This window comes from Bufo bufo, chromosome 1 (assembly GCF_905171765.1).
Source record: "Bufo bufo chromosome 1, aBufBuf1.1, whole genome shotgun sequence".
Taxonomy (NCBI): domain Eukaryota; kingdom Metazoa; phylum Chordata; class Amphibia; order Anura; family Bufonidae; genus Bufo; species Bufo bufo.
In genome coordinates this window covers 115479293-115499397 of record NC_053389.1, presented here as the reverse complement: position 1 = coordinate 115499397, position 20105 = coordinate 115479293, and the positions used below count along the sequence as shown (strand labels likewise).

The following is a 20105-nucleotide window of genomic DNA, read 5'->3' as shown; positions in this document are numbered from 1 at the left end:
TGAATTTGGATGCACCCTATTGATGGCTTGGTGGAAAACCATACCAAAGAATTGGTATTGAACCAGGTGTAGCCTGGGGTCCACTAGATACTATGTTCAGTCGACCCAAGCTAGGCTATAAGGTCACCAACCTTCCCACATCCTGTAAACTGGTTTCCTTAGCAGATACCCAAATCATATTTTTGGTTTGCTGAACATCTGTCGAAATATGTTCTAACGTTTTAAGGGTCTTGCCACCAATAACACTTACTCCCTATTCCCAGGATAGGCAACGAGTGTTTGATGGCTTCAGCTATAAATATTCAGTACATAGGATGATTACGTTGTTGTAACATGATTAATCTAGAAAGATATTATGTAATATTGGACAGTCGTAGATTTGCATTGTTTCTATGTGTAATCAACTTTTTATGTGCATTAAATTTTTTTTCCATATCACTTACCTTATGAAAGAGCTGGTAGAGGACACCCAGACGGTGCCCCAGCCACAACAGTACAATGGCCACTAATGCTCCAAGAGCTGCACCCACAAGGTATATACACTGACAGTCGTGATCCATTGGAGAAGCTGAGGGAAAACAAAGAGTAAAAAGTATTAGGCTGGTTTTACACGGGCGTTGCGGGAAAAGATGCGGGCGCGTTGCGGGAACATGTGCGATTTTCCCCCGCGAGTGCAAAGCGTTTTAATGCGTTTTGCACGCGCGTGAGAAAATTCTGCATATTTGGTACCCAGACCCGAACTTCTTCACAGAAGTTCGGGTTTGGGTTCAGTATTCTGTAAATTTTATTAATTTACCCTTATAACATGGTTATAAGGGAAAATAATAGCATTCTTTAATACAGAATGCTAAGTAGAAGGTCAATTGAGGGTTAAAAAATAAAAATAAATTAACTCACTTCCTCCAATTGATTGCGTAGCTGCCGGTCTCCTGTTCTTTCTTCAGGACCTGTCAAAGGACCTGTGGTGACGTAACTGAGCTCATCACATGGTCCATCACCATGGTGATGTATCATGTGATGAGCACAGTGATGTCACCACAGGCCCTGAAGAAAGAACAGGAGACCGGCAGCTACGCGATCAATTGGAGCAGGTGAGTTAATTTTTTTTTTAACCCTCAATTGACCTTCTACTTAGCATTCTGTATTAAAGAATGCTATTATTTTCCCTTATAACCATGTTATAAGGGAAAATAATACAGTGAATAGAATTTCATACTAGCAACCATGTGTAAAAATCGCACCGCATCCGCACTTTCACGCAGCCCCATTCACTTCCATGGGGCCTGCGTTGCGTGAAAAATGCACAATATAGAGCTTGCTGTGATTTTCACGCAACGCACAAGTGATGCGTGAAAATCACCGCTCATGTGCACAGCCCCATAGAAATGAATGGGTCCAGATTAAGTGCGGGTGCAATGCGTTCACCTCACACATTGCACCCGCATGGAAAACTCACCTGTGTGAAAGGGGCCTTAGTGTGAAATAAAAACGAAACACATTGGGGGAGAAAACCGGCTTAGTTGCCCATAGCAACCAATCAGATTCCACCGTTCATTTTTCAGAGCTACGAGGGAAACGGAAAGGTGGAATCTGATTGGTTGCTGTGGGCGACTAAGCCAGTTTTCCTTTACACCAGTTTTGATAAATCTCCTCCCTGTTAACTTTTTTTTTTCTGGTCAACTTTTTGTAAAAAAAAAATTTAGTTTTAAAACAAAAGCTGGAAATAGGTCCTAAGTCGCTACCTTACATATAAGGCCACACGACACGACCGCATTTCGCATTGCACACGGGTGACATCCATGTGGCTTCTGTATCCGTGTGCCCGTTCCGCAAATGATAGAACATGTCTTATTCTTGTCCGTATTGCAACAAGAACAGTCATTTCTAGTAATGGATGTACGAAAAATGCAGATTCCCCACGGAGGGTTTCCGTATTTTGTGGATCTGTGGTTTGCGGACCACAATATGGACATGTTTGTGTGCATGAGGGCTTCGATTGACATTGGCAGATCCCAATGACGATTCTGGGGACAAATTAAAGTGGTTGGCCGGCATCTACGACAGGCTGCACATGTGCTGAGAACAGTACATATATGCAGCTAGTAATAACCAATGTCCAATATGAATGATTCATGTTCCCTCACCTGCTTGCCGTGCTCAGAAAATGGCTGCTGATAGAGGTTCCTGTACATCAGAGGCCTCCATTCACTCACACTGGAGACGGACTGCGCAGGCACTAGTTTGCCTGTAAGTGAATGGAGGCTCCTGATGGACAGAATCCTCCATAAGCAGCCATTTTCAGTGTATATTAATATCGGACCGATTCGCTAATGGTTTAATAATGCTTATCATTAGCTGTATGCGTGTAATGCTCCCAGCACATGTGCAGCTAGTAACAGATACTGGCCAACCCATTTCATTTCATTTTCATTCCTTAGACTGTAGTCTTAAGGCCACATTTTAGCATCAGTTATGACTAGGGATGAACGGATCGACTTCTAATACTCTAATATTAGGAGCTCCGTACAGTATTAGAATGTATTGGCTCCGATGAGCCGAAGTTATTGCTTCACGAAGTTTAGGCTACTTTCACACTCGCGTTTGGTGCGGATCCGTCATGGATCTGCCCAAACACATCCGTTCAGAACGGATTCGGTTGTATTATCTTTAACATAGCCAAAACGGATCCGTCTTGAACACCATTGAAAGTCAATGGGGGACGGATAAGTTTTCTATTGCGCCATATTGTGTCAGTGAAAACGGATCCGTCCCCATTGATTTACATTGTGTGTCAGGACGGATCCGTTTGGCTCAGTTTCGTCAGACGGACACCAAAACGCTGCAAGCAGCATTTGGTGTCCGCATCCAAAGCGGAATGGAGACTGAACGGAGCCAAACTGATGCATTCTGAGCGGAGACTTTTCCATACAGAATGCATTAAAGGGATTCTGTCATGAGATTTAGCCCAAAAAACAGGTTTTTATAACCGGTCAATCGCCTACCTAAGGTGCCCAAGGGGACGTCAGTTAATACAGGGTGCCCGGCGCCTCCTTCCCAGTCTTAATCGCCGCCCTCCTCACCTCAGCGCCGCCTCCGCCAGATCCGGCCGGCCCTCTGCCAGATCCAGCGCCTGCGCACTATGCTCAGCCTGATGCCCCGCGGACTCCTGGCAGCGGCTTCGCTGAGCGAAGTGCGCATGCGCACCAGGCCGGGCACCCTGTATTAACTGACGTCCCCTGGGGCACCTTAGGTAGGCGATTGACCGGTTATAAAAAACTGTTTTTTGGGCTAATAGAGCCACAAGCAGGTTTAATAAGGCCAGTTTAGGATTCATGTTATTAGTACGGACATGGGCATAGGTTTAGCTTATAGGGCTAAAATCTCATGACAGAATCCCTTTAAAGCGAACCTTTCACCAGAATTTCACCTAATAAACTATTACTAGTACCTTATAGATTATGCTCATTCTGTTTAAATGCATTCATGTCCCGCTTTCCTGGGATGTATATTGATGAAAAAAACTACTTATAAAGTCCTTGTCTCCAGCTCCTGCAGTCACGCTAGAAATCAAGGGGGTAGCCCTTCCCTCACTCCGGGCTGTAACTCCCCTGCCCTAACCCCTCCTCTTCTAGTGTAACTGACACCCGGCTCAGTCGCCGGGACCGCGCTTGTACTGGCGGCACATGCGCCGTTGGTCTCAGTAGCAGCGCGATCCCGTCTATCGCGCGGACTGAAGCGCGATCCTGTAAGTGAATTGCGCATGCGCCGTCCGTCCCCGATGCCTCCCTGTCTTCTATTCAGGCGCGCGCCTGAAGAACAGAAGACAGGGAGGCATCGGGGACGGACGGCGCATGCGCAATTCACTTACAGGATCGCGCTTCAGTCCGCTCGATAGACGGGATCGTGCTGCTACTGAAACCAACGGCGCATGCGCCGCCAGTACAAGCGCGGTCCCGGCGACTGAGCCGGGTGTCAGTTACACTAGAAGAGGAGGGGTTAGGGCAGGGGAGTTACAGCCCGGAGTGAGGGAAGGGCTACCCCCTTGACTTATAGCGTGACTTCAGGAGCTGGAGACGAGGACTTTATAAGTCGTTTTTTTCATCAATATACATCCCAGGAAAGCGGGACAAGAATGCATTTAAACAGAATGAGCATAATCTATAAGGTACTAGTAATAGTTTATTAGGTGAAATCCTGGTGAAAGGTTCGCTTTAAGGGCAAAACTCATCCGTTTTGGACGGCTTGTGAGAGCCCTGAACGGATCTCACAAACGGAAAGCCAAAACGCCAGTGTGAAAGTAGCCTTAGCGAGGACAGACAACTAATAACAAAATCCTGGACATTTCCTTTAAAATGTAATGTTCACCTTTGAGCATCACCTTACAGTTTCTTCATAGAGATAACCCACTTGGAAAGGTGAGTAACTCTGTACACTACAACACTTATCTTACACTGATCCCAGGTTACAATCTATTTTATCGCCCAGAGCTGCATTTACACTTCTGCTGGTTATTATCAGATACAATTATCATGCTTGTGGTTAGTGCTTAGCACAGCTCCATACATGTAGACTAGAGGGACAGTTTCCCCCAAATCAGATTACAGTGCATGGTCTAATGTAATGGATAAACTTAGCAGAATGCAAATCATGAGAACAAGCTCTATGCAAAAATTAAGCCAGCAAGGAATCCTGGAAGATTTTATCTCTGAAGCCCACAAAATACTGAATGCAGCTCTGGAGTAAAATACACACTGTAAGGGCTCATGAACGTATTTTCTTTCCGCTTCCTTGCCGTTTTTTTTTTTTTGCGGACCGTATGCGGAACCATTCACTTTGACAATGGGTCCGCAAAAACAATGGAAGGTACCGTATTTCCGTTCCGCAAAAAAGTAGTGCATGTCCTATTATTGTCCACAAATCACGGTCCGAGGCCCCATTCAAGTCAATGGGTACGCAAAAAATACGGAACGCACACGGAACACATCCGTATGTAATCCGTATTTTGCGGATCCATACTGTAGAAATGCTATGCCCAGCCCATATTGCTCATGTGTTTGGTCATTAATAAGTTACTGTTTCCGATCCGCAAAAAACAGATCGCATACAGAACAAAGGATCAGTGAAAAATGGACCGCAAAACAACGGTTGTGTGCATGAGCCCTAACTTAGAATCTAAACAAGATAACTAATGCAGATCAAACTGTTTGCAGATTGAGGCTCCATTCACACGTCTGCAATTCCGTTTCGCATTTTGCGGAACGGAATGGCGGACCCATTCATTTCTATGGGGCCGCACAATGTGCTGCCCGGATCCGGAAATGTGGACCCGCACTTCCAGGTCTGCAATTCCGATCCAGAAAAAAAACATGTCGTATTCTTGTCCTCAATTGCGGACAAGAATAGGCATTTTCTATTACTGTAAGTGCCGGCGATGTGCGCTCCGCAAAATGCGGAACGCACATTGCCGGTGTCCGTGTTTTGCGGATCCACAAAACACACACGGATGTGTGAATGGACCCAAAATCAATGTTTAATGTTTTAAACTCCTGTTTCAAGATGAGAAAACACACTGGTGAAAATGATAGACTGTGTAATGCTGAGGGCAGGGCCTGGTGGACCAGGGCTTTGAAGAACACCCAGTGTCATGCTCTGCCCCTCGGGACCAACACTAGGCACAGTGCTATCAGCTCTACCTGGAATGTTCTTTAATTATATAGCAAAAAGCTTGCAATAAAGTATTTGCAAAGGTATTTAAAATAGTACTCCCAACTTATAAAGTGGGGGGGTGGGGGGCAACCTCTGGGACCCCGATCCTGAGAATGAAGTGTATACAGCGGAGCTCCTGGTCACCCGGCTGTGCAGGGTATTGCAGCTGGCTCCATACTGCACCACAAGGACCAACAGTGAGGGAGGTGAAGCACTGCACCCTTCATTCTCATTATTGTAGGGGGTCTGAATTTTAATATGGTGATTAGTGTTGAGCGAATCGTAGACTTAGATACGAATTTCAGGGAAAATTCGATTTGCCGCAAAGCCGAATTGCTTTGTGGTAGCCAATCGATTCTTCCTAAATGGCTGTAAAAAAAATTACTGACCTTCTCCATTTGAGCGCGAAAAGCCAGCCACCGCCATCCTGATTGAAGTTTTCACATGAAATCCTGTGCGTGGTGACATATGACGTCACCATGTCGGCCGACATGATGACATCATCAAGGAAGCAGTCGGCTATTCGCGATCAAACGGAGGAGGCAAGTATGATTTTTTAAAATAATTTTACACTGTATTATTGCTGTCAGATGCCACGATCAGCTATGAAGGCGCCAACAACAGCGCTGTACATCATAAAGTGGCAGTGTTTGGTATTGCAGATCAGCCCCATGAATATTTAGTCGCACAGCTGGTTTTACACAGTGTTCGGCAGTTAAGCAGGTCTCCCGTCCTGGCAAATTTAGTAACATTTACATCTAGAAACAGGTCTTTAAAGCCGGTCTTAGTTAATGACCCCCACTTACTTTGCTACTTTCGCCTAGCGTAGGTGTTAGGATTTTTTCAGTCTTTTGCTGGAATGTAAAAGTAATAAATCATGTCACCAGAACTGTGACAATCAGGCGTCACCCACACATGTAGCCTGAATATATGACAGAGTGGAATGCCCATAGAGAATAATGGAAATGTAATATTTGATTCAGAGACAAAACCGTTTGACATATCTAATAATTATTTAGCAAACATACTCTCCAAGTTCAGTGGAATTATTTCATGTTCAGATTAACCGGAATTATCACTGTTTTCTGCAGAATGACCCAATGGAATGCCCATAGACTATAATGGGAAGTAAACTATGAGCTTATTTGCAGGTAAATCTGTGTTATGTAGGAAATTAACCTTTACCGCGAGTATTCCCTGGGTAGAGTAGGATATTGTAAAATGAACATTACCTTGGATTATAGCTGTTTTCTATAGAATGCAAAGGAGAATGACATAATTCAATGTCCATAGACTATATTGGGAAGCAAAATTTGATTTGGAGCCTGAACCATTTAACATATCAAGTAAATCTTTAGCAGGCATACTCTTCAAGTTCAGTGTGATTATTTAGAATTGAGATTAAGTGGGATTATCATTGGTTTCTATGAAATGACAAGGGGAATGACACAATGGAATGCCCATTATAATAGGGAGTAAAATATTAGCTCTTTTGCAGGTAAATCTGTGTTATGTAGAGCATTGTAGGACATTAACCTTTACCGCAAGTCTTCCCTGGGTAGAGTAGCATTTTACTTCCCATTATAGTCTATAGGCATTCCATTATGTCACTATCCTTTACATTCTATAGAAAACAGTTATAATCCAAGGTAATTGTTAATTCATAGAAACCAATGATAATCCCACTTAATCTAAATTTTTGTTTCAATGGGGTATTTATTGAAAGATTTGTGCAAAAAATCAGATCAATACAGAAAAGAGTATGTTGTAAAAAAACATAAGTAGAGGATACAACATTATTAGGCGGCATTCCTATTGAGATATATACATGAGTTAAATAGAAGTATGTAGTATCAGCAGTTTACATAGCCAAAATGAGAGACAGCGTTATCCACAAAAACGTCACAGAAAAACACCCAGTGAGGCGGACATCTATCATAAAGTAATGCAATAACGAAGATCTGTGGAATGAGAGGAGGACAGCCATGGTTCCCAGAACTTTTCAAAAGTAATGAAAGTATCCATACGAATAGCTGTTCATATAAGAGGAGCCTATTAATCCTAAAACTGCTTGATAACTAAGTGAGGGAGATCGCCATTTGAAAGCTATGTGGATTCTAGCCGCCAGGAGTATGAATTGTGATCATTTTAATTTGCCATATGGTAGCCAAGAGGGTTTGTCTCCAAAGAGACATAATGGGAGAGATGTAGGGTAGACACAACCCAATACGGATGTTAATAAGTTGCTAATTTGGCTCCAAAACCTCCTATCGGCCACGTCCACCAAATGTGGAACATTGTGCCATCCTGCTCACTTAATCTCAGTTTTAAAAAATCCACTGAATTTGAAGAGTATGTCTGCTAAAGATTTATTTGATATGTTGAATGGTTCAGACACCAAGTCACATTTTACTTCCCATTATAGTCTATGGGCAAAATATTGCTAAATAACAGATTAACCTACAAATAAAATCATATTTTACTACCCATTATAGTCCATGGGCATTCCATTGTGTCATTCACCCTTGTCATTCCATAGAAACCAATGATAATACCACTTAATCTTAATTTTAAATAATCCCACAGAGTTTGGGGATTATGTCAAATAGTTTTGTCTCCAATTCAAATATTACATTTCCATTATTCTCTATGGGCAGTCCACTCTGTCATTCCTTTCAGTATGTCCCCTGAATATACTCCCTGTACTACATGACCAGCGAAGCCAAATAAGTACTCCATGAGGAGCCAGAAGGACACCCTAACAATTGCAGCAGGGAATTCACGTTTCACCTCTGACTGCAGAATGCAGAGTTTCCCTTTAACTAAAGTCTGCCACAGACGAGACAACTCTGCACCGGCTGGGACCATGCAAGCGGAGAACCCTGCATCATACAGAAGAACCAGCCATGAATACACTATAGGAGGGTACAGCCGCTGTGCGAGCACTTACCTGCAGTCACAGGCTCTTCCTGCCTTCCTCTCCCCTGATCTTTACCCAGAGATCCTCTCTGGCAGCCGCTCACGTGATCCCACAGATGTCACAGACTGGGAGGACAGGCAGATCCCTCCCCAGTCTGGTGATGACAGGGTTACTCAGACTGGGTCGGGGGTGATGCAGGGAGGAGGCTGATCTTTTAACTCTTTCCTTCCCAGGGGCGCACAGTTTACAAGGGTTATTGGAGGTCACCGGTCCTAATGAGGTCTTCTATGGCTCCTGGACCAGAGCTGCAGATATACAGGCAGCAGACCGGGCAGAGGATGGCCACACAGCCGTCCTATGGCCTCACTTTATTAGACTGGTGTCAATGTGCTTTTTGCAGCGTTGCATGGAAGCAGGAAAAACATTTGTCCTTGTCTGTCCCATTTATCTCATACACATTGGGGTCACTGCATGGATTTCCCCCCACATGCCAAAAACACAAACACAGAGGGGTAGATTTATCAAAACTGGTGTGAAGGAAAACTGCCACTAACAACCAATCAGATTCTTCCTTTCATTTTGCAGAGCATCTTTAGAAAATAAAAGGTGGAATCTGATTGGTTGCTATGGGCAACTAAAGCAGTTTCCCTTTACCCCAGTTTGATAAATCTCCCCCACAAGCTCCAAGCAGATGTTTCCCATGGTTAGGAGTGAACACAGGACCGCCGTGTTACAGGGCAACCATACTGAGCCACCCAAGTGCCTCTTCCCAGCTGAAATGGCTGATAACAGGGAACAACAAAAGCCAATCCCCTGCATAGAGAGGATAGATGTTTAGATTTCTCTTCCAGACTTTGATCACAGCAGTGGTTGCACTAATCGACACTGCATTGGGAAGCAAAAGGATAAGGTCCCTTTCACAAGAGCGAGTTTCCTGCACGGGTGCAATGCGTGAGGTGAACGCATAGCACCCGCACGGAATCCTGACCCATTCAGTTCAATGGGGGTGTGTACATGAGCGGTTTTTTTTTCATGCATCAGTTCTGCGTTGCGTGAGAATCGCAGCATGTTCTATATTCTGCGTTTTTCACGCAGCCCTGGCTCCATAAAAAGTGAATGGGGCTTCAGTGAAAAACGCATTACATCCAGATGTAATCCGTTTTTCACTGAGGGTTGCTAAGAGATGTTGTTTGTAAACCTTAATTTTTTTTTTCAAGTGTGAAAAATGCATCAAAACTGATTGCACCCGTGCGTAAAAAACTGAACAAGTGAACGCAAATGCAGACAAAACTGACTGAACTTGCTTGTGAAATGGTGCGAGTTTCACTGAACGACCCCTGAACACATCCTGAGCCATTCCGTATCGTCGGTGTGAAAGGGGCCTAAAAGAAAACTGCTTTAGTTGCCCCTAGCAACCAGTCAGATTCCACCTTTCATTTTTCACAGCTCCTTTGGAAAATGAAAGGTGGAATCTGATTGGTTGCTATGGGCAACTAAGCCAGTTCTACTTTACATCAGTTTGATAAATGACCCTATTTAATTCCACTACCCATCAGATCTGCACAGAAAATGCCAGTATGGTAGGGTGGGATTAGGTGTTTACCACCAAATAAATCACAGGAAAGGTGAGGACCCCTACTGATCACTAGAAAGGGGGTCCTTCTTACCTACACAACCATGATGATAAGGACTGTGAATGGAGCCTGGTGCAAGTCATTGGGGCGGGTATTCGTCTCAAATGAGTGCTTCATGTCTCAACGATATGCCTCATTTAGTGTTGAGCGAAGGCGAAGCAAGCTTCAGTGCTTTATCCGAAGTCGCTTCATTCAAAACTACCGAAGTTATTCAACTAAGACACGTGCGACTTCGCGAATAACTTACTTCGGCTCATCAGAGCCCATACATTCTAATACTGTACAGAGACAGATCTCCGTACAGTATTAGGGCTCATGCACAAGACCATATGCCCTCTGACACATACGGTCCGTGAGAGGGCCATATGTCCCGAAGCGGCATACATCGTACGCACAGCATCATAGGTTACTATGATGCTGTGGCGCATCGGGCCGCCCGCGGGGCTATTGTTCCACACTCATATGATATTATAGCCCCCGTGGGCGGCCCGATGCGCACAGAATCATAGTAACCTATGATGCTGTGCGCTCCCGTGCGCACGATGTATGCCGCTCTGGGACATATGGCCCACTCACGGACCGTATATCTCGGAGGGCATATGGTCGTGTGCATGAGCCCTTATTCTAAGGTTTTGAACGAAGCGACTTCGGATGAAGCATCTGAACCTTGCTTCGCTCAACACTAGCCTCATTCACACGTCAGTGTTCAGTCAGTTATTTCCATCAGTGATTTTCAGCCAAAACCAGGTGCGGCTCTAAACACACAACAGGTGCAGATCTTTCCCTTATACCTCATGTCTGTGGAGGCTCCAATCCTGGTTTTGGCTCGCAATCACTGACCAATCACTGACGTGTGAATGAGGCTTTAGTGATTTCCATCAGTGACTGTGAGCCAAAACCAGGAGTGGCGGCAACACAGAGATAGGCTTCCACATGGTATTTCCCAGATTTCCCTCACCATAAGGCCTCGTCCACGTTTCCGTTTTCTATGGGCAGCACAAGTACCCTTTCATTTGAATGTGTTTGTTCACACATGAGCATTTTTTTTTACTGACTGTAGGTCAGTAAACAATTTATGGAGACATGCACTACTTTGGTCAGTGATGCGGATCAAAAACGGCCATTGAAGTCTAAGGCCTCATGCGCACCAACGTATTTTCTTTCCGTGTCCGTTCCGTTTATTTTGCGGACCGTCTATAGAACCATTCACTTCAAAGGGTCCGCAAAGAAAACAGAAGTTACTCCATGTGCATTCCATTTCTGTATGTCCGTATTTCCGTTCCGTAAAAAAATAGAACATGTCCTATTATTGTCCGCATTACGGACAAGGGTAGTACTGTTCTATTAGGGGCCGGCTGTTCCGTTCTGCAAAATATGGAGTGCACACGGACGTCATCCGTATTTTTTGCGGATCCGTTTTTTGCAGACTGCAAAATACATACAGTCATGTGAAAAAATTAGGACACCCTTTGAAAGCATGTGGTTTTTTGTAACATTTTTAATAAATGGTTATTTCATCTCCGTTTCAACAATACAGAGAGATTAAAGTAATCCAACTAAACAAAGAAAACTGAAGAAAAGTCTTTTCAAGATCTTCTGTAAATGTCATTCTACAAAAATGCCTATTCTAACTGAGGAAAAAGATAGGACACCCTCACATGTATTCCCTCTTAAATTGGCTCAGATCTCACACAGGTATATCACACCAGGTGCACATAATTAGTAGATCGTTACTCTGCATGTTGAATGAGGCTTGCCCTATTTAAACCTCAGACATTTAGTTTGGTGTGCTCCTGACTGTTGAAGTGAGAGTGAGCACCATGGTGAGAGCAAAAGAGCTGTCAGAGGACTTCAGAAAAAAGATTGTAGCAGCCTATGAGTCTGGGAAGGGATTTAAAAAGATCTCAAAAGATTTTGAAATCAGCCATTCCACTGTCCGGAAGATAGTCTACAAGTGGAGGGCTTTCAAAACAACTGCCAACATGCCCAGGACTGGTCGCCCCAGCAAGTTCACCCCAAGAGCAGACCGCAAGATGCTAAAAGAGGTCTCCAAAAACCCTAAAGTGTCATCTCGAGAACTACAGCAGGCTCTGGCTACTGTTGATGTAGAAGTACATGCCTCTACAATCAGAAAGAGACTGTACAAGTTTAACTTGCATGGGAGGTGTGCAAGGAGGAAACCTTTGCTTTCCAAGAGAAACATCGAGGCCAGACTGACATTTGCCAGAGATAAAGTTGACAAAGACCAGGACTTCTGGAATAATGTTCTTTGGACAGATGAGTCCAAAATTGAATTATTTGGACACAACAGCAGAGGACATGTTTGGCGTAAACCAAACACAGCATTCCAAGAAAAGAACCTCATACCAACTGTGAAGCATGGAGGTGGAAGTGTCATGGTTTGGGGCTGCTTTGCTGCAGCAGGACCTGGTCAGCTCACCATCATAGAATCCACGATGAATTCTACTGTGTATCAGAAGGTGCTTGAAGAACATGTGAGACCATCAGTTAGAAAATTAAAGCTGAAGCGGAACTGGACCATGCAACATGACAATGACCCAAAACATACTAGTAAATCAACCAAAGATTGGCTGAAAAAGAAGAAATGGAGAGTCCTGGAATGGCCAAGTCAAAGTCCAGATTTGAATCCCATTGAGATGCTGTGGGGTGACTTGAAAAGGGCTGCACGTGCAAGAAACCCCTCAAACATCTCACAGCTGAAAAAGTTCTGCATTGAGGAGTGGGGTAAAATTTCCTCAGACCGATGTCGAAGACTGGTAGATGGCTACAAGAACCGTCTCACTGCAGTTATTTCAGCCAAAGGAGGTAACACTCGCTATTAGGGGCAAGGGTGTCCTATCTTTTTCCTCAGTTAGAATAGGCATTTTTGTAGAATGACATTTACAGAAGATCTTGAAAAGACTTTTCTTCAGTTTTCTTTGTTTAGTCGGATTACTTTAATCTCTCTGTATTGTTGAAACGGAGATGAAATAACCATTTATTAAAAATGTTACAAAAAACCACATGCTTTCAAAGGGTGTCCTAATTTTTTCACATGACTGTATGGTTGTGTGCATGAGGCCTAAGGGTCCGTGAAAATCCTGGACACAACACAGATGGCATTTGTGATGCGTCTGTTTTTGACTGACCATTGGTAGGATGACACACGGAGGGCAAAAGCGGACACAGAACCCAACACGGATGCTTCATGGACATCTTAATGGGCGTAACACAGACTGATTTTTTTTCACTGACATGAAACAGACACGGAAATGTGAACAAGGCCTAAGATGCTCTTTTTTTGACCACCATATCTTCGGTTCCTGGATGCCGGCCTGTTCCTAGGTGTGCGGCCGCTTGTTCGCTTGACATGCAGGTGGGACAGCTCTGAACGCGCTGGAAGGAGGCTCATGTTGTGGGTCATTAGGAGAATTCCTGCAGCACAGGTATTTGGGCTACTTTCATGAACAGAACAGTGTCATCCATAGATCCCCCATAATAGTGCATCATCCACTGATGTTCTCATTTACATGGGCCCCCAAAACTATGAAGGACACAGGGCTGACCGTTCTTTCATCACTGCATTTAGTTGCAGAAAAATATCTGTAGCCTCCTGCCGCGTAGATTTTTGAAAGATGTGAAAGCAGAAAAGGCTATCATGTAAAATCCTTTTTAAACTGGAGATAGTAAAATACGCTAAGGCCTCTTTCACATGGACGAGTTTTCCACGCGGGTGCAATGCGCGAGGTGAACGCATTGCACCCGCACTGAATCCGGCCCCATTCATTTCTATGGGGCTGTGCACATGAGCGGTGATTTTCACGCATCACTGGTGCGTTGCGTGAAAATCGCAGCATGCTCTATATTGTGCATTTTTCACGCAACGCAGGCCCCATAGAAGTGAATGGGGCTGCGTGAAAATCGCGAGGAAGTGCGGATGCGGTGCGATTTTCACGCATGGTTGCTAAGGAGATGATCGGGATGGGGACCCGATCTTTATTATTTCCCCTTATAACATGGTTATAAGGGAAAATAATAGCATTCTTAATACAGAATGCTAAGTAAATTAGGGATGGAGGGGTTAAAAAATAATAAATTTAACTCACCCCATCCACTTGGTCGCATAGCGCAGTGGTCCTCAACTCCAGTCCTCAGGGCCCACCTGCCGGTCATGTTTTCAGGATTTCCTTAGTATTGGGCAGCTGATATAATTAGTGTCCATCCATCAGGATTTACCACAGGTATTCATTCTGTGGGATACTCCTAAATCCTGACCGGCAAGTGGGCCCTGAGGACTGGAGTTGGGGAACCCGGGCGTAGCGGATCTCCTCTTCTTTCTTCAGGACCTGGGTAAAAGACCTTTGATGACGTCACTGTGCTCATCACATGGTCCATCACATGAGCGCAGTGACGTCATCAAAGGTTCTTTACCCAGGTCCTGAAGAAAGAAGAGGAGATCCGCTACACGACCAAGTGGATGGGGCGAGTTAAATTTGTTTATTATTTTTAACCCCTCAATGGACATTTTACTATGCATTCTGTATTAAGAATGCTATTATTTTCCCTTATAACCATGTTATAAGGGAAAATAATAAAATCTACACAACACCGATCCCAAGCCCGAACTTCTGTGAAGAGGTTCGGGTCTGGGTAGCAAACATGTCGATTTTTCTCACGCGCGTGCAAAACGCATTAAAACGTTTTGCACTCGCGCATTTTCCCGCGACGCACACCGCTTCCTATCCGGCCCTCACACGCGACGCCCGTGTGAAAGAGGCCTAAGGAACATAGAAACAGAGCAGCTGAAAGACATTGTGGGTCACCTCCAACTGGGAAATGGAAGAAACAGGAGGATCCACTGCAAAAGGTGTATAGAAATAAATCTGGTTTGTGTGGTCATGCTGCAAACTGCCCACAGCTAGTCGTGGACATGAAAGAGTGGATCACACGTCACAGTCTCTACAAAAATGATAATATATGAAGCCAAACGTATTGCTGCAGAGAAAAGTATCAAGGATTTCATCAGATCAAAATGATGGTGCTACAGATTCAGGAGGAGACGTGGCCCCTGCTATGAGCTCCAAATCTATAAGTGCACAAAAGTGTCTAAAGAATATGAGACCAAGATTCTTTCTTTTCACAAATGTATTATTGATACTAGGAAGAAAATGGATTTTATATAGGCCAGATTTGGAAAATGGATGAAGTCCCTTTGGGCTAGTGTTCAGAGATGCGGCAGGGAACAGCCTGCTGGAGCTCTCTGGATCTGGCATTACCGGATACTGCCGGCCCCGTTATCTATAATGGGTACTGGCGGAGATCTGGACGCAACCCGGCAAATATGCCAGTTTCCCTTTGCACCAGTTTTGATTATCTCTGTTGTACATGATTACTCATTAACCCAGTGATACTAGAATTTGTGCTCAGAGGATGGACTCTGGCTTTTATCCTCTAGGTGCTATCTTCTCGTATGTACGATGCTGATCAGATACTGATTCTACAGCCGCTCATTGATACTATATGAACTTTGAGCCAATTCTCCCAGCAAAGAAGCTCTCCCATTTTAGTAATGTACAACCATATTAGTGGTTGTCATCCATGTACGGGGTCAAGATAAACCACTGATTAGAATAATATAACCACATAGGAATTTGTTCAGTGGTAGCAATATCATAATCTGTGGCTAAATCCTCAGTTAGGGCCCCTGCACAACACTGTTGAAAATTGCGGATCCGCAAAACACGGATACTGGCCGTGTGCATTCCGCATTGTGCGGAACAGAAGCGCCGGCCCCTAATAGAACAGTCCTATCCTTGTCTGTAATGCCGACAATAATAGGTCATGTTCTATTTTTTTGTGGAACGGCCATGCGGACACGGCATGCACACAGTCATTTTCCTTTTTTTGCGGCCCCTGTGAAGTGAATGGTTCCGCATACAGGTAAAAGCAAAAAAACTGGAACGGACATGGGTAAAAAAAAAAAAAAAAAAAAAAGTTTGTGTGCATTATATGGATGCCCAGGCCCTGCTGTGTCTGGAAGAACATTGAAATGGTGGCATCACTTGTTTTTCAAATCTGCAGCAGCCTGTATATTGTGACAAATGCAAAGAGCTAGAGTTGTGTTCTCTTAAAAGGGTTGGCGGTTTCCTATACTGAAGACCTTTCCTCAGGATCCGACTCCGACTTCTATTCACTGTAATTGCAGCTCCTCCATCCTTCAATGGGAAGGAGCAGTTACGCCTGCGCATTCAGCTGATCAGCGGGGTGCCGGGAGTCAGGCCCCTGTCGACGTGATATTGATGACCTATCCTGAGGACAGGTCATCAATATAGGAAACCGGCTGCCATGACGTCTCACTGACCACACACGGAGATGGTCCCTTTAACTCATCTCTCCAGGAACATCCCGAGTACTGAGCTGCTATTTTAGAAGACAGTTGTCACGATGGAAGGAGAAGGATCTAAAAATATTTAATGAGCATAAAAATGTGCAAACCAGGTATCCAAGAAACACACACAACTACATCAGATATGATCCAATGCCATGATTGCAGCAGGATAGTCAGACATCTTCTTATAGCCAACATTTAACTCTTCAGGGTAGGGTAGGAGTTCTCGTACATGCTTGACCACACACGCAGGGACAGGCTTGTACTTCCGAAAGTCCAGGAAGCCATGGGCCCATATTACAAAGGCTCTGTAGGATGTCCGTCGAAGTTTGCTGGAGAAAAAAATAAATACTGTGTGAAACAATCCTACACATTTGGCTAAGCTCATAGGCTGAAGATTTTTGGGACCAACCCCCACACTAAGCTCTGTTGTAACCTGTTCACCTTGGTAGACAAAAACACCATGGGAGAGATTTATCAAAGGCGGTGTAAAAGAAAACGGACTTTGTGGCCCACAGCAACCAGATCAGATTCCACCTTGAATTTTTCAGAGTTCCTAAAGGGCAACGAAGCTCGATTTCCTTTACATTTCCTTCACATCTCCCTCCATTTGTCTGTAAGCTTTGAGGGCCAAGTACGGCATGCAATGGTCAGAACTTTTGGTGCACATGGTGGAAACCATCTCCAAAAATATTGCAACAATTCTGTAATGTGTGTATGGCATGCATTATGCAATACTCTAGCTCAGGGGTGCACAACCTTTTCTGGTTGGGGGCCACATTGTCAACCCGAACCGATTCCAAGGGCCGAAAATAAAACTTAAAGGGGTATTACCAACTGACATACTGTATTTATGGTATATTGAACATACAGTATATACCACTAATGTCTAGTTACACTTCCAAGACTCCCACCTAAATGGGGGAATACATGAAAAATAAATGTGAGCAGCCACAAGACATAGACATACATGTCTATTACCGGATGGTTGAGGGCCGCACAGAATTGTATTGAAGGAGTCTGATTGTGGAGATCCCCACCGATCCCTACTGTAGTCTCTACAACCACCGTGTGGAAGAATTTATGTGGAGCAGCGGCTGTACACACACACCCCTGCCCAATACAAAGTCTATGGTAGGTATGGAATTAGCCAGGTGCTACATCGCCAGTCCATACAAATTCCGCACGCTCATGAGGGTGGGGAAGGAGAGGGATGTGAGCCTCGGTCATTATGTATTTTACTACTTACTGGAGATAATACAGAACGTCATTCTTTCTCTTAATTTTGGCCAAGAAACGATAAAGGAAATCAAGACGATCCCGGTCCAGACACAGCTCCTGGAAGGCAGGATGCTTCGTAATACACAGGCGCTCATCATTGAGCTGGGAGAGAAGTCCAAAAATCTCGTGGCAGCAGACAGACTCTTCCACGGAAGACATGACACAACAGTGGCCACATTTGCACCACCTGGTGTTACTGATATCTCTTCTGACATATGGCGCTTGTGGGATTTCTTCCCGATCTTTACCGGATTTAAATGTAATAGGATCAAACACCAAACTCGCCTGTGCTTGATATGGTTTCCCCATGCCTTCCAGGACACGGAGACGCTGTAAAAAAATATATATATCAGAGACTGTAAGGATCACTAAACATGCCCGTATACCTTCCATAGGTGACAGGTGAACCCTCATTGGACCAACAGCTCTCTCCCAACTTCCCCATACACACACATATGTTCAGCTGAGCAATGAGGAAAGAGGAGAAAGCGGCTGCCAGACTCCACCAGTGACAAGTTATCCCCAGGAGATTCTGGAGCCCCCTATACACATTAGGTAGTCATCTGCTCCAGACGGAAAATGCAGGTTCTGCAGAGAATAGTTTAGTGTGTATGGGGAGGTTGGGGGTCTATCTTGTCCCTATTTACTGTACAGTTGAAAGATATTGAAGACCTACATAGAGGATAGGCTGCCAATGGTAAAATCCCTGACAAACACTTTGAGCTTAAATTTTACTTGCTGCAGATATTGGGGCAGATTTAATAACTTGCTTAAAGGGGTTTTCCAGGAGTTTTTTTAACTGACCATCATTATCGGATCAGAGGGGGTTTGACACCTAGGACCCCCAGCGGTCAGCTGTTTGAGAAGCGAGTGGCGCTGGCAGTTGTGCTGCTGCCTTCTCCAGCTTTTCCTAGGTCAGTGACATCACATTCACCGGTCACTTGGCCCCATAGAAGTGAATGGTGCTGAGCTGCAGTACCAAGCACAGCCACTATACAATGTACAGAGCTTGGTAAGAAGAGAGACAGCTGCGGCACTACTGCGAGCATCGGTGCCTTCTCAAACAGCTAAGTGTCGGGGGTCCTGGGTGTCAGATACTGATGACTTATACAGAGGATAAGTATAAAATTCCCGGAAAACCCCTTTAAAATGTAGGCAGGGTACATTCAGACTGGCAATCTAAAGAAGTGTCAAATATATCAAATTGCCTCACAGTGGGCGATAAATTTGGTGCATGACTAGACAATGGGTTTAAAGGCCCCTTTACAAAGTCTGACTGTGCAGGCAACTTTCGGAAACAGACTGTTAGTTCCTGAAAAGTGCTTGATCATTACTGGAGGTCAGAGCTGGATTTACATGCTGTATGGGGATGAGCAGTTACTACCGTAGTCGCTTGTACCCATACAGATTCATTGTTTCTGGGCAGCAGATCTGCTTTCCAAAAAGGATGATTTAGATGTCTGCAACAACGTTGCTTTCACTCGAACAAGAGTTTGTGCCTTTACACACAGCAATTATAGGGAGCGTGTGTTTGTACAAACGTTCGTTCCCGATAATCAACTCATGTAAAGTTGCCTAGACTTAGCTGGGTGGCTAACTTGGAACAATTTTGCTGCATGCTGCTGCATCTTAAAGAGGACCTTTCACCGATTCTTACCCTATGAACTAACTATACAGATAGGTAGAGCGGCACCAGGGGATCTCACTGCACTTACTATTATCCCCGGGCGCCGCTCCGTTCTCCTGCTATGCCCTCCGGTATCTCCGCTCACTAAGTTATAGTAGGCGGAGATACCAGTCCCTAAGTTATGGTAGGCGGAGTCTGCCCTAGCGCTGGCCAATCGCAGCGCAGAGCTCACAGCCTGGGAGGTTATTTTCTCCCAGGCTGTGAGCTCTGCAGTGCGATTGGCCAGCGCTAGGGCAGACTCCGCCTACCATAACTTAGGGAACGGAGATACCGGAGGGCATAGCAGGAGAACGGAGCGGCGCCCGGGGATAATAGTAAGTGCAGAGAGATCCCCGGGTGCCGTTCTACCTATCTGTATAGTTAGTTCATAGGGTAAGAATCGGTGAAAGGTCCTCTTTAAAGCGTGCCTGAGTTTTGAAAAAAGAAGTTGCATAATGGCTATGCTTCTTGGTGCAATCATAACTGAAGGAACAGTTACGTTTGGGCTTG

The 20105-nt window shown here is 44.7% G+C and overlaps 2 protein-coding genes across 5 annotated transcripts in view; both read right to left on the bottom strand.

The window, feature by feature from the left end:
* Positions 1 to 8757, bottom strand: part of ILVBL (ilvB acetolactate synthase like) — a 47243-nt gene extending 38486 nt beyond the window's left edge. The window contains exons 1-4 of one of the 3 annotated variants that reach the window (XM_040428527.1): positions 8657 to 8722; positions 7146 to 7149; positions 6513 to 6567; positions 444 to 568 (exon numbers count right to left, since the gene is read on the bottom strand). In XM_040428527.1, the coding sequence (XP_040284461.1) occupies positions 444 to 560 (117 nt within the window). In that variant the 5' untranslated portion in view covers positions 561 to 568; positions 6513 to 6567; positions 7146 to 7149; positions 8657 to 8722. Of the gene's footprint in view, positions 1 to 443; positions 569 to 6512; positions 6568 to 7145; positions 7150 to 8656 lie in introns of all 3 variants that reach the window. The other 2 variants (XM_040428518.1, XM_040428533.1) reach the window with 2 other exon arrangements.
* Positions 8758 to 16713: 7956 nt separating this feature from the next.
* The window catches only part of LOC120998040 (zinc finger protein 777-like), an 86929-nt gene continuing 83537 nt past the window's right edge, over positions 16714 to 20105 (bottom strand). For both annotated transcript variants that reach the window (XM_040428489.1, XM_040428500.1), the window contains 2 exons: positions 17898 to 18259; positions 16714 to 16980 (listed from right to left, as the gene is read on the bottom strand). In XM_040428489.1, the coding sequence (XP_040284423.1) occupies positions 16785 to 16980; positions 17898 to 18259 (558 nt within the window). In that variant the 3' untranslated portion in view covers positions 16714 to 16784. The remainder of the gene's footprint in view (positions 16981 to 17897; positions 18260 to 20105) is intronic.